This window comes from Schistocerca piceifrons, chromosome 7 (genome assembly GCF_021461385.2).
Source record: "Schistocerca piceifrons isolate TAMUIC-IGC-003096 chromosome 7, iqSchPice1.1, whole genome shotgun sequence".
Lineage (NCBI taxonomy): Eukaryota > Metazoa > Arthropoda > Insecta > Orthoptera > Acrididae > Schistocerca > Schistocerca piceifrons.
Genome location: NC_060144.1, coordinates 58,589,355 through 58,603,373, shown reverse-complemented (window position 1 = coordinate 58,603,373; position 14,019 = coordinate 58,589,355). Strand labels below are relative to the sequence as shown.

At 38.3% G+C, this 14,019-nt stretch overlaps 1 protein-coding gene across 1 annotated transcript in view; it reads left to right on the top strand.

Annotated features, from left to right (window-relative positions):
• The window catches only part of LOC124709129 (Bloom syndrome protein homolog), a 189,955-nt gene extending 176,351 nt beyond the window's left edge, over positions 1–13,604 (top strand). Inside the window, exons 21-24 of the mRNA XM_047240790.1 lie at positions 302–487; positions 3,227–3,365; positions 7,344–7,533; positions 12,017–13,604. Coding sequence (XP_047096746.1) covers positions 302–487; positions 3,227–3,365; positions 7,344–7,533; positions 12,017–12,182 — 681 coding nt within the window. The 3' untranslated portion in view covers positions 12,183–13,604. The remainder of the gene's footprint in view (positions 1–301; positions 488–3,226; positions 3,366–7,343; positions 7,534–12,016) is intronic.
• Positions 13,605–14,019: the final 415 nt, after the last annotated feature.

The window sequence follows — 14,019 nt, the reverse complement described above, 5'->3', positions numbered from 1 at the left end:
CTCATGAAGTTTATAATTGAGTAGGTGCCTGCTGTTACTGTGGGACTTTCATTATCTTTTTTCTGTTCTGTTGTTGCATTAATCACTTGACTACTGGTGTAAATGCTACTAGCTTTTTTGTGGCACTCCTTTCCTCTGGTTTTCCTTTTCAGTTTCAGAAGCTTATTAATCTGTTATATTCTTAGCTAGAATGCTCTTCATTAAACATACTTGCTTTGGCTCACATGGTATACTTATGACAGTAATCCTGGCTTGTGTAAAAGGAAACTGACATACTTTGAATAATATATTACTTTTTCAGTTAACAATGGCTATGAAAGGATCAAGTGCAGCCAAAGATACAACTGCCTCTACAGCAGTTACTGATTCTCCAGCTGCTAAAGAACTTAAGCTGTTGGAAGAGAGGTGTTACAGCGATCTTATGGATATGTGTAATGCAATTGCTGACTCTCTGGGTGTTAGCAGTGCATCTATTATGAATGTACAGGTAAGAAAATAGTTAGTTTCCTTAATTGACCACAAGATTTTCTTGTTCAATTTCTATTACAGTATTTGTGCAAATACAAGCTGCACTTCCTCTCCTAAATTTTGTCTTGAAAAATCATGATGTGGCCTATAATTGAGATTTTTCCTGTCAGATTATAAACAGTCAATCTCTGAGTGACATGTACACATATTTTTTGGGTTGAAATTAATACCATTCCAAGTTACTGCAGTTACTTTTGTAATCCATCAAAGATGCAAAGTAGCAGAAAAACTTATAACTTGTTTGGAAATACAGTAGCTCTTCTTGAGAAAAAGGAAATCACATTTGTTTCAGAAAACTGTGTCAGCTTGTTTGTACTTACCCAAACTGAGCACTATAGCTTTTTACCATCTTAGCATTACCAGCATCTGATTCTTCATCTTCACTGTATGATAGGGAATGCTGTCCAGAGTTACTGTCACAAAGATCATCATCAGCTCCACCAAGATTACTGGAAATTCCTGTTTTTTGAAACTTTCCATGACAAGTTCTTCCCATGTTGACCACCAAGCAGCCAAAATCCAATGACACACTTCTGGCACAGACACACATTTGCAAATGGCCTCCTGGCATCGAAGTTGCTTTCTTCATAATGTGGTTTCTATAGACTTGTCTCACATTTGTTTTGAACGGACGACTGATACACACATCCATGGGCTGCAGCGCATATGTCATGCCACAAGGAATAATTGCTAGATCACAATTTCCATCTTTCAGTTTTTGTTTCACTCGATCATCAATGTGCCTTCAAAAACTATCCAACAGAAGCACTTATTTTTAGTGAAGAAGAGCCCCTGGCCACTTATTCCAATGTAGGACAAGTTCCTCTGTCATCCACCACCCACTGTCATGAGCTCTTACAATAACATGAGCTGAAAAGCTTTCTCCCTTGGAGAGGGTTCTCTAATTAAAAACCATCCAGTGGCAGTTTTCATACATCAGCCATAATGCTCAGCATCACTATGCACCACTGCTTTTCAGCACACATGTATGTATTTGCACACTATAGTACCCTACATTATTTATTATAGTGCTGTTCAGCATATCGGAGTAGACTGGCATTTGTCTACACTCTGTATTTGAGAATGTAAATAAATATGTTGTGTCGATGTTGGATCATTTCTAAATTGGTAGAGAGCAGCAATCAGTCGTCATTTTTGTTCTAGCTTCATTAAAGCAGTCTGAGTAGTCTTTAATGAACTGTAACAGAAGCCTAAACAACAGATGTAGACATACTAGGACATGTATAACAACTCTGAAATACTGCATTGATGGTGGCTAATTACTAGCCAAAATCTGGGTCTGCTTTAATAAAGCTAGAACAGAAATGACTACTGATTGCTGCTCTCTACCATTTTTAAAGTCATATCACAGTCGCATAACACATTCCACTTTCCTAATGGAAGATAATTTGATGAAATTGGATCGCATAACACTGAAAAGATGTCAAACTGTTTTCCTAAGCTTTAGGCAGTTTTTGCGTAGTTATAGTTCTGCGACAAACAGATTATTTTGTTGCATTCATCACTGAAGCCACCCATATGAAACATTAAACTCCATTGCCAAAATTTTTCTTTTATGTGCTGTTTTGCAGTCTTTGATTTGATTTATTTAAATTGTAATGATGTATCAACATTTCCTGTTTTAAACTACAAAATCAAGCAAATCTCTTTCGACATCTGGATATTTGTACTTTTTACCCTCGAAATGATTCATTGACTTTTTGAACTCTTTAACAGTTTCTCTTCATTTACACAACACAGAGTAATGCTTTTTTTCATCAACATGAAATCTGCGTCCAACTTCCCATACCGAGGAGGGTAGTGGCATGGTTAGCACACTGGACTCACATTTGGGAGGACGACGGTTCAAACCCATGTCACGCCATCCTGATTTAGGCTTTCTGTCATTTCCCTTAATCACTTAAGGCAAATGCCAGGTTGGTTTCTTCAAAAGGGCACAGCCACTTTCCTTCTGCATCCTTTCCTAATCTGAGCTTATGCTCCGTTTCTAATGACTTTGTTGCCAGCGGGATGTTAATCACTAATCTCGTCCTCCTCCTCCCAATTCCCGTGTTCTTTTGCATAGCTGATAACTTCAAGATTAAATTTAACTGTGTTACAAGTGCGCTCCTTCCCTATTGTCACTGAGAAACTTCAGAAACTAAATGATAAATTTTTCTCTTGCCCTCACTTTTAACTTGTTTACCACTGTGTCATCAGACCACCTAATATGCAAAACTAACCTATTGGTTATGAGTCATCCTTAGTTATGAGGGAATTGAGGAAGGGAGGGGGGAGAGATGCAGCTCAAAGTCATGTCTAAGAACTTTCGTGTCAATTTAGGAGTGCAGTCTATATTCTAGATTTACTTTTTACTATAATCTCTTGTCAAAAGTATACGTTGGCCCCATATTTGCATGTGTACTATATTTGCGCAAATATGGTACTTGTTATGCAGATACGCATCTTTGTCGTGGACTCTCTGAAACAAGACATTAATACATAATTCCTTTTATTAACAGTTATGTGACACAATTAAATGATTTAATATTTTGTACAAGGTGCTAGTTGGCTCTTTCGTTCGTAGTGGTGGTGTGAGTTAGCAGTCTGAATAGATTAATTTTATTTTATCTTACAAAAACTTATTATATTTCTTTCAAAAATTTGACATTGATGGTTTCTGTTTGTCATCATATAGGCTATTCAAGCAATGTCACAACTGATGCCTGAAACAGAAGAAGAAATGTTGCAAATATCCCATGTAACAAAAGCTAACTTTGAGAAGTATGGGAAAGCACTCCTTCAGATTACTCAGCAACATGCTGCTGAAAAATTGGGTATGTACTTACAGTATTACTGATTCTCATTGAGTTGTGGAACATGCGTTACATGTGAGTTTTCGATGGCCGTCGGTAGCTAGTGGTCGAATGTCTGTCGTCTTTCTGCAGCATGGTTTTACAACAAACTTTTAAATGAAAGATGCAACACACACCTTTTTTCACTTGATTAGTTGTCACAATTATCACTCTTGTAAACACAATGACCAGCTTTTCTATAAGTTTTCTTATAGAATGTTAATCATAGGTAGACACTTCCAGTAAACTGTGAAATATTCTGACAGTGGCAATATTTTTACATTGCACTTTCACAAGCGAGTTCTGATTCATGAATAGCAAAGAGTTGTTTTTGGTTACATAGCCGCTGGACACCATAGGTTTTCTAATCACTGGTAGCAATACACAAATGTTCAGTTATTGACATGGAGAAATTAATAAAATAGTAAAGACAGACTTTGACATGGAAGTGTTGACTGGTTGACAGCTAGGTACCAACTTAAAGTAAATGCGTAACAGATAATAACACAAGTCACAACTTTATGTCCTTGTCAACGGACTTTCATTGAGATTTTAACTTGACGCTCGCTTCATGTGAACTGCATATAGGTGTTAATGAGTTGATGGTTAGATGTGAACTGCAATATATAAAGTATAATTAGTGAAATTTGTAGTTAAATTTTATTTTATAGTGATAAACTAAACTCCACCCAAATAGGCCATGAAGGCCAACGGTACCGACTGGTCACCGTGTCATCCTCAGGCCACAGACATCACTGGATGCAGATATGAAGGGGCATGTGGTCAGTACTCCATTCTCCCAGTTTACGAGATCGATGTTATAATGATACAAGGGCCAAATTCAGTAGTGATGTAGTACCTTTGAATCACGTAATAATTTGTTTAACTGTAGGTTAGATAACTGCAAAAGTATACTAGTTCAAGGTACTATTTGGTTGGTAAAATGTATGTCTATGCGGTGGTTACCGAGTTTCATCTAAATGTCTCAGGTTTGTAATTTTCCCCATCTCCTAATTTCCTAGTTAGTATGTTATTCAGATAATCATATTATCTATATCAGAAAAAGATTAGCACAATAAAAGAATAACGTTAGATCTGGGAAACAAAGAAGCTTAAAAGTTCAAATAACAAAAGTAGTTTCAGGTAAGGGAAAACTTTACTTATCGATAATTTCTCTGTTTAATGACTTTTCATAGAAAGTAAACCGTTTGCTGGAAAGAGGGAATTAGAGTTTTCTAATGAACCATGTCTTTTTGTAAATAAACAATAATTTATGCTCGACATTTTTATGGTCACTTGGCATGTAAACCTGGTAAATTGAAGATTCTTCTCAAAAGAAAATGTTTCTTGAAAAATTAACTGGACCATTTGAGTCTGGATGGCTTAAATAAATTACTGAATCATAAGTTTAATGATATGATACCTCATAAGCATTTCACTGTTTCCTGTAAATATGATGTGGTAACCACCAGTATTGTATAGGAAATAAAGGGAAAAATATCTAATGAGTATGATGGTAACAAATGGAGTAATTCCATCTTTTTGTGTTTCAGTAACAAACTGTAATTACTGACAACTGCTCAGTTTTCTTTAATTATTTTCATTCATAAGCAAATCATTTATCAGAAAAACATGACAAATGATTTATTAATGAAAATGGAATAAAGTAATCTTACAGTTATTGAAGTTGTAGGATGATAATCATGAAGAGCAGCAAAAAGGCTCACATCATTAACAACTGACTGGCACACTTCACGGAACATTCTAACTTTCGGGTGGTAGAAATATATAACTGCGTTAGGCATACAGGTCTTGAGGCTGCACATATCTTGGGCCTTGTCTTGTTGCAGCTGACACTGGCTCTCTTGATGGAACTTTGGGCTTTGTTTCTTCTACAGTGATCAGGAATTTAAGACTCTATGTTTTACACACATTACTTTCTGCTATTTCTGGAAGATACTCTCCATAGGGGCTACTGCCCAACTAGCATTACTTGAGATTCCTCAAGTTGATGGCAAATAACATCATTGCTTTTTGTGTGGAAATTTAGAAACTTTGACTAAGTCTCTTCTGTTAGCAGAATGTGAAATGTACTGCCTTGGCTCTTTTTAATTTCTGTTTTTCGTGGCAGCTAAATAAATGCAGTACCACTTAAAATCTGTTACAAAAATGTCTGATAAGTTCAGCAGGCATGAAGATAATGAACCAAGGACAGAATAAAAAGGTACATTGATGACTTATGTCCCAAGCAAACCCAGTCAGGGGCTGGACTTTGTAGAAGATAAGGAGGAGGACTAGAATACAAATGATCAGTCAGTCAAGATCAACATAACATTCATCTGTCTAAATTATTTTTTACATAAATATTTCTTTCTATGGAAATGGAAACTTCAGGTCCAATGTAGGAAAAGATAGATTGCCACTTACTGCAATGATGACATATTAAGCTGCAGACGGGCACAATTAAAAGACTCTCATACACAAACTTTCATCCAAAGCGTTTATCAGAAAAAGAAAGAGAAACACGCACAATTCATTCACACAAGCAAGTACACCTCATGCGCATATGACTGCCAACTGTCGCAGCTCAGACCAGAATGCAAGTATCATATGTAATGGAAGCAGAAATGTGGAGGAAATGGGGAAGGGGAAGGGATAGCAGTGTGTGGCTGGTGCGAGAGAGGAGCACTATGAGCCAGAATGTGCAGGGACTAGATGCCAACAGGTGCAGCATCAGGAGGTCGAAGGGTAGGGAGGTAGGAAAAACGGAATGAAAAAGGAGAGGAGTTGGGAAAGATGGGTTGGTGCATTGTAACAGGGCTGAAAACAAAGAGGAGACAAGAATGGGGAGGTGGTGATAAGAAAGAGGGGGTGGAAACTGTTGATTAGAGGATGTGGGGACAGTATGTTACCATAGGTTGAGGCCAGAATAATTACAGGAGCAGAGAATCTGTTGTAAGGACAACACCCATCTGCGCAGTTCAGAGAAGCTGCTGATGGAGGGGAGGATCTAGATGGCTCAGGTAGTGAAGCAGCTGCTGAAATCGGGCATATTATGTTCAGCTGCATGTTGTGCTATAGGCTCTTGGACACAGTTTGGGGGTGGCCGTTCATCATGGTGGACAGCTCGTTGGTAGTCATACTAATATAAAAAGCTGTGCAATGATTGCAGCAGAGCTGGTATATGACATTGCAGCTTTCACAGGTGGGGCGGTTCCTGACAGTGTAGGATAAACCAGTAACAGTACTGGAATAGGAAGTGCTGGATGGATGGATTGGACAGGTCTTGTCACCTGAGTCTCCCACAGGGATATGATCTTTGTGGCAAGGGGTTGGGACTGGGAGTGGCTTAGTGATGGAATAGGATGTTGGAGAGTTTGGGTGGGTGGTGGAACACCACCTTAGGAAAGGTGGGAAGGATCTCTGTTAGGATGTACCTCATTTCAGGACATGATGATAAGTAATTGAAGTGCTGGCAAAGTATGAGGTTCAGTTATTCCTGTCTGGGGTGGTACTGAGTGGTGATGAGGGCACTCCTTTTTGACTGCTTGTTGGAGAGGATTGGGATGTGAGGGGAGATGGCACGAGATATCTGTTTGTGGAATAGGTCAGGGTGGGGGGTTAATGTCTGTTTGTGAAGGCCTTGGTCAGACCCTCAGTATACTGGGCAAGGGAGTTCTTGTCACTGCAAATATGCCATCCTTCAGTGGCCAGGCTGTAAGGGAAAGATGATGTTACTATTTATCACTTGCTATGTTTATGCAATCTGTAGATGATTTCCTGGAATTAGCATTTCAGACTTATCCATTTAAAAATAGGAACTTCCAGAAAATCCGCTTTAACTCAACAAATGTGAGCACAACAAAAGTTCTCCTTATTTTTAACACTCACAAAATTAAATTTCATTGAGAAATTGTTATTTAACAAAGCATTTTATTTCTATTGTGTTACCTTGCGCAGTACTTCTTGCTGAGCTTGCAGAAGAAACACCAGAAGAACCTCAGAATTCTCAAGAGGAAGATTGGTTGTGCGCTGATAGCATTGGACATGATTCACCGTACTTCAGCAGTCCTAGAAGAGGTGTAAAACGTAAAGCAAGGGGAGGTTCTAGTAGAAGAACAAAAAGGTACCGTCGGGGAGGAAAATCTGGGTAAGTATATCCTGTGTCCTTGCCTGGCTCTGCCGTATTCCCACCTAGCCTTATATTTCAGCAGTAGCATTGTAAAGGTTTCTTCAGATTTGTCTTCCATTTAAGACTGGGACATGTCCAAAACATGTTAAATACAAGATTAAAAATATCTTGTTAGACTTTTTAATGTGATGTTCAAGATATCTGTGAATATACGTGGATTCTTATTTCATCTACACTGACATCCGCTTTCACTTCTTTTTCCTCTGCAACTACAGCTAGTCATTTGATGCAATTAGGTTAAATGTAACTTACGCTAGATTTTTTTTTGTAGTTGTGAGGCAGTTATGTTAAATCACTTGACTGATAATTAGTTTCTCTATTGGGCAGATAATAAAAAAAATCTAGAACTTAAATATAATGATCGGTACTGTAGTTTTATTATGTAGGCGTTGGAAAACAGTACCTCGACACTTAATTTTTCTATAACAAATTATTTCATGTAATGTGGAGTAACATTTACCACAACAGTTGATGGCTAGTCTTGCTGTTAAAATGTGGCACGCCAGAATTTTGTTATGTTATGCAAGTCCTTATCCATATAAAGTAATTAATTAATAACCATAAATATAGTCATGTGGTGATGTAATGGTATGATAATGGAAAGTCTTTGGTGGACTATGAATAATAGAAGAAACAAAGGTAACAGTGCACTGTATGGTTGTGGTGAGTGGTCAAGAGACACATAAGCAAGACTGAAAATGAGACTTCCTGGCAGATTATAACTATGTGCCAGACCGAGACTCAAACTCAGGACCTTTGTCATTCGCGGACAAGTGCTCTACTGACTGAGCTACCTAAGCACAACCCACACCTCATTCTCACAGCTTTAATACCGCCAGCACCTCATCTCCTACCTTCCAAACTTCACAGAAGCTCTCCTGCGAAACTTGCAGGACTAGCACTCCTGGAAGAAAGGATATTGCAGAGACATGGCTTTGCCACAGCCTGGGTGATGTTTTCAGAATGAAATTTTCCTCTGCAGTGGAGTGTATGCTGTTATGAAACTTCCTGGCAGATTAAGTGCAGAGGGAAAATTTCATCCTGGAAACATCCCCCAGGCTGTGGCAAAGCCATGTCTCCACAATATCCTTTCTCCTGGAGTGCTAGTTGTGCAAGTTCTACAGGAGAGCTTCTGTGAAGTTTGGGAGGTAGGAGATGTGGTACTGGAGGAATTAAAGCTGTGAGGATGGGGCATTAGTCGTGTCTGGGTAGCTCAGTCGGTAGAGCACTTGCCCACAAAAGGCAAAGATCCCGAGTTCGAGTCTCGGTCCGACACACTGTTTTATACACTCCACTGCAGAGTGAAAATTTCATTCTCAAGACTGAAAATGTTGCTAAGCTTTCAGGCTGTGCCCTTTTGCAGAGATCATTAGTGCAGAATGTACATACACCTGCTCTTTTACATGGTACCACCAGTGTAACTTAACTAGGGTGAGGATGAAGAGTTGATTGAGTGATGGGGGGGATAGTGATGGGAAGGGACAGTTGTGAGCAAGGGGTGACAACAACTAATTGAGGGATGCAGCATGTCCACAAATAGGAATGCGCCAACAGTAAGCTCCCTCTTGTCCAGGCTGAGGGAAGTTGAGTTTGGCTCACCATTTCAAGGAAGATTGGACTGAGAGGCAGAGATAGAACTGTGGAAGATGGAGGCTACGGAGAGGTGAGTGTAAATGTAGAATGAGTAAAATTTGTGGCCATTGGGACAAGGGTGGAGGTGGGTGAGTGACAGGGCTAAAGGGAGATTATTGAGGCCAATGAGAAGAGGGGTGGGGGTTGAGCTTGAGGCAATATATGTATTGTAATAGCAAATCTCATCTATGTAGTTCAGTGAAACTGACATTTTACAGGAGAATTCAGGTGGTACAGGTTGTGAAGCAGAGCCAACATGCTTCACATTCTACCTACAGGCCTTGCCAAGCCTCCCAGAGTGGTATTCTACCACTCACTCAATATATGAAATATCATGGTTCATCTTTATCCCACACCTACTCCCAACTCCTTGTCATGTGCGTCATACCCCTGCAGAAGATTCAAGTCAGTTAGTTAGTTAGTTAGTTAGATGTTTCCTGGACCATTTGAACAATTTTTTTATTGAAATGATGTAGAACAAGTCAGGTTCCAGGGTGTGTGCACAGTATTACTGTTAACATTAATGAACACGTTACTATTTTTAGTCCTGTTCATGCAGCTACACTTTTTTTTGCTGATTACCAATTTTTAAGTAGAAATTTATCAATGGAATAGTAGGAGTTGCTCAGGAGAAATGATTTTAAATTAGATTTAAAACATGCTTCACTACCTGTCAGATATTTTATGTTATTGGCCAAAGGATCCAAAATTTTTGTTGCTGCATAGGATCTCCTTTCCAACTGACAGCTTTAGCAACGGGTAATAAAGATTATTTTTCGCTTTAGTGTTGTAAGTATGGACTTTACTGGTCTTCTCAAATTGTGCTATATTATTTATGATGAATTTCATTAGTGAATATATATGTGTTGTGACAGTGCTGTTAAAATGTCTACCTCCTGGAAGAGGTACTTACATGATGCCCACAGGTGAACACCACATATTATTCCTACTGTTCGTTTTTGTACAGTCAGTACTCTCTTTTTAAGTGATGAGTTACCCCAGAAAATTATTCCGTAAGACATTATTGAGTGGAAATGTGCCAAATATGTTGGTTTCCTAGATTAGTAATTATACAAAGAGCTGAACTTAATTGTTCGAGAATCTCAGTAATATGCTTCTTCCAGTTTCCAGTTCACATTTTCATCAATATGTACACCCAAAAATTTGGAGCATCATACCCAATTTACTGACCTCTGCTCATGTGCTACATCAGTTGTTGGTATGACCGTATTTGTTGTACAGACCTGAATGTAGTGGTTTTTTTTTTTTTTCAAAATTTAGGGAGAGTCCATTTTCAAAGAACCACTTAATAATTCTTTGGAATATATCAATTATCAATTCTTCTGTTGCTTTCTCGCTACTAGGATTTATTATAACATTAGTATCATCTGCAAAAAGTACCAATTTGCTTGTTGAATGCTATGTAGAAAATCATTCACATTTATAAAGAATAGGAGTGGACCCAAAATTGAACCCAGTAGGACTCCTTTTGTGAGTTTTCCCCAGTCACTGTGCGTTAAGCCATCAATTCCATAAAACCTGAGTTTTTCAGAGAGAGTAACATGATCTACTAAATCAAATGCCTTGGAAAGGTCATAAAAAAGATCAATCAGTGATATTATTTAAGGATTAAACTGTTTGATGAGTGAATGTATAATTTTCTGAAATCCAAATTGTGATATGCTAAGTAGGTGTTTCCACTTTTGAGTGTGCAACTGCTCTTTAATACATTGCTTTTTTTGAATATTTTGGAAAAATATGCCTGGAAAGAAATTGGACATTAATTGTTTTAAGTTCGTCTTGTCACCATTCTTATTAAGTTGGTCCAGTTCCTATCCTAGACACCCACCCAGCACATCCTTCTCCAGCCTGCCACAGGCATATCCTATTCTGTGAGAAGCAGGGTCACCTGTGAGAGCAGCATACTACATAAAAGTTCTGCTGCAGCTTTTACACTGTCTTTTACGTGTGTACGACTGTCAATCAGCTATCCATTGCCTAGTTTTGGCTGAGAGCAGAGTTGACCAACAGTGGCAGAAGCTAGACTTCACTGTCTGCCTACAACCTGTGTCAGCTGAGTCCCACCCCCTGCCCCATTCCCCTCCATCTATCCCATCAGCACCCCTCCCCAATAACACCTTCTCATAACTATGAGATGTAAGTTGTCCTTACGACACATCCTTAAATCTCACAAACCTGATCCCCCCTCCCCGCACCCAACCTTTTCTCCATGCCCTCTCACTTCATTCATTTTACACTTATACCCTCTTCGCTGTAGTCTACCTCTTCTTCCTTCTCTGTTCAGTTGCTCCCTCCCAGTTCACTCCTCACCATTTTTTGCCACATGCACTTCTCTTGCCTACACCAGTTCCTCGTTCCTATCTTGTGCACTTGTGGCCTCTTCCCTCCCAGCCATTAGCCACTTTCCCTCTATCTCCCCACCCCCCTCTTTTCCCTCGCTCGCTTCTCCCGGTACAACCCCTCACCCCTAGTCAAGATGCACTGCTGATACAATGTAGCCAGTCGAAAGAATGTACCTGTGCAGGTGTGTGTGTGTGTGTGTGTGTGTGTGTGTAAAAACTTAGCAACATTGTAGTCTTGTATTTGTGTCTATCAACCATTCAAAGTCTCAACTATATAGTGAGTTGGTAACTATACCTCTTAAATTATTCATAAATAGTCACATATTGTACGGAATTCTATTTTTGAGGTGGAGAACATATTTAGTGGAATGTTAATTAGTTGTTAGTCTCATGGTGGTGATTAATGTATAGTATTTAATGTACTGCAATTATGTTTCTCAAAACAGGAGAGGTAGAGGTTCAGCATCACCGCGCAAAAAGTATAGCCCCAAGAAGAGTTCAAGAGGTGGTCGTTCTAACAGTGGCCTGGGTCTAATGGCAATTCCTGGGAAAAAATTGCCACCATCTAAAAGGCCATCTTTCTTACCAAATCCAAAGTGTTCCTCTTTGTGAATATATTTGCCTTAAACTATGATTTGTATCAAATCGTATAATTTAAATCTCTGTAAATATGTGATAGTGTGCAGTAATGATAATTTATTTTTTTAATAATAGTAGTATATAATACTGATTACAAATCTCCCAAGAGAAAATTTTTCTATAATACCCTTGTTTTTAACTCCTTATTTAATTGTAACTGTTGAATAAATGGTATGGATTATATTTTGATAAAAAGACTGTTGAAAGTCATTTGTGTGTGCATATAAATAACAAGATTAATACAACTGGTTGCTTGGTGTGATTGTCTTTAAAAATTGTGTAAGTGTAATACTGTTTTGAAAAGTAGAAGGACAATAGTGATGGTGACATGTATGGAAAAGGCTAATTGTTAGAGAAGCTGTGATTGTGAGGGTTGTTTTATGTTGCATTCTTGTTTGTTGTCCAGTGTTCATGTGAAATGTTACCAATATATAACAACTTTGCTGTGTTGAAAGCTTTGAAAGCTTGGTGCTTTGGTCACTATATATAATGTGCCTTTGTCTTACACAGTGTCACACCTGTGTGTGTGTCATGCTTGCATCTGTGCACATGCATTCTCTCTCTCTCTCTATCTCTATCTCTCTGTCTATCTATCTATCTATCTATCTATCTATGTACCTATGTACGTACCTACCTCTTTCTCCCCCTCCCCCCTCCTTTGTGCCCTCTTTCATTCAAAATCTCAGGGAATTGAAATACTAAAGTACAGAATGCCAGTGGCCTTGGATAGTAGCCATGGCAAAAGTCCAAATTGGAAATTAACAAATAAATTGAAGTGCAGGTGTATGTACCAAAAGCTGACGTCTTTGCTATAATGTTCACCGAATGATGCTTACTGAATAACTACAGTGTGTTAGTAAAGCAGTGGAACACAACTAGCTGTTTAATATGATCATTTGCTTCTTCTTTTTCTCATTCTGCTACTATTGCATTTCCTCACCTCCATATACATCTCTTTATCTCTCTAACCTCATTTTCATTTAAAGTAGTATCCACATTTTAGTATTTCTGTTGTAGTAGCTGCAGTGTACAGTTTCGATGGGTCTCATCATTTGACCATCTGTAAGTACATAACTTAGATATTACTCAACTTAAAGTTATTTTATGCGGAATGTTCCTACTGTCACTATACCCTGATGTTTATTGCTGTTATGGTCCAATGCAATAAGAACGCATCGTGTAAAAGTAATTTGGTATTTATGTTGGATGTTTAATGACCTTACTGTTACTTTCTTGTTGCAGTCTGATGATTTCTTTTTATCTAAATCATAATGCATGAGTAAGCTATTGCCTCAAAGTATTGTTTCAGTTTATAATCAAGAGATGAAACATTATATGCTGCTTTTGGTTACTGACTGTAAATATGTGTATGTTAATGGATAATGACCATGTCACAATTATTTAAGAGTTTTTCAATTACTGTAAATGTGTATCAGTTCAATAAGAATACTTTTTATTGTGAAATGTGGTTTTCTAGATGATAATGTTGAACAAAAAGATTTCCATTCATTTTATAAAGTGGTCATATTTCCAGGTTTTTTTCGTAAAAAAACAAGAAATACTTCAGTTTCCACACAAATTTCCATAAACAGAAAACTTTCTGAAGCTATACTTGTACCAAATGTGGGTACTGTGTGACCCTTCTGGAGACCAAAGCTACTCATGACCTGTCCTCACATATTTACTTCCTTCAGTACCATATTTCCTACCTTCCAAACTACAAAGAAGTTCTCCTGCATGACTTTCAGGACTAGCACTCCTGGAAGAAGGACCGTTGCAGAGACAAGGCTTAGCCACAGTTTGGGGGATG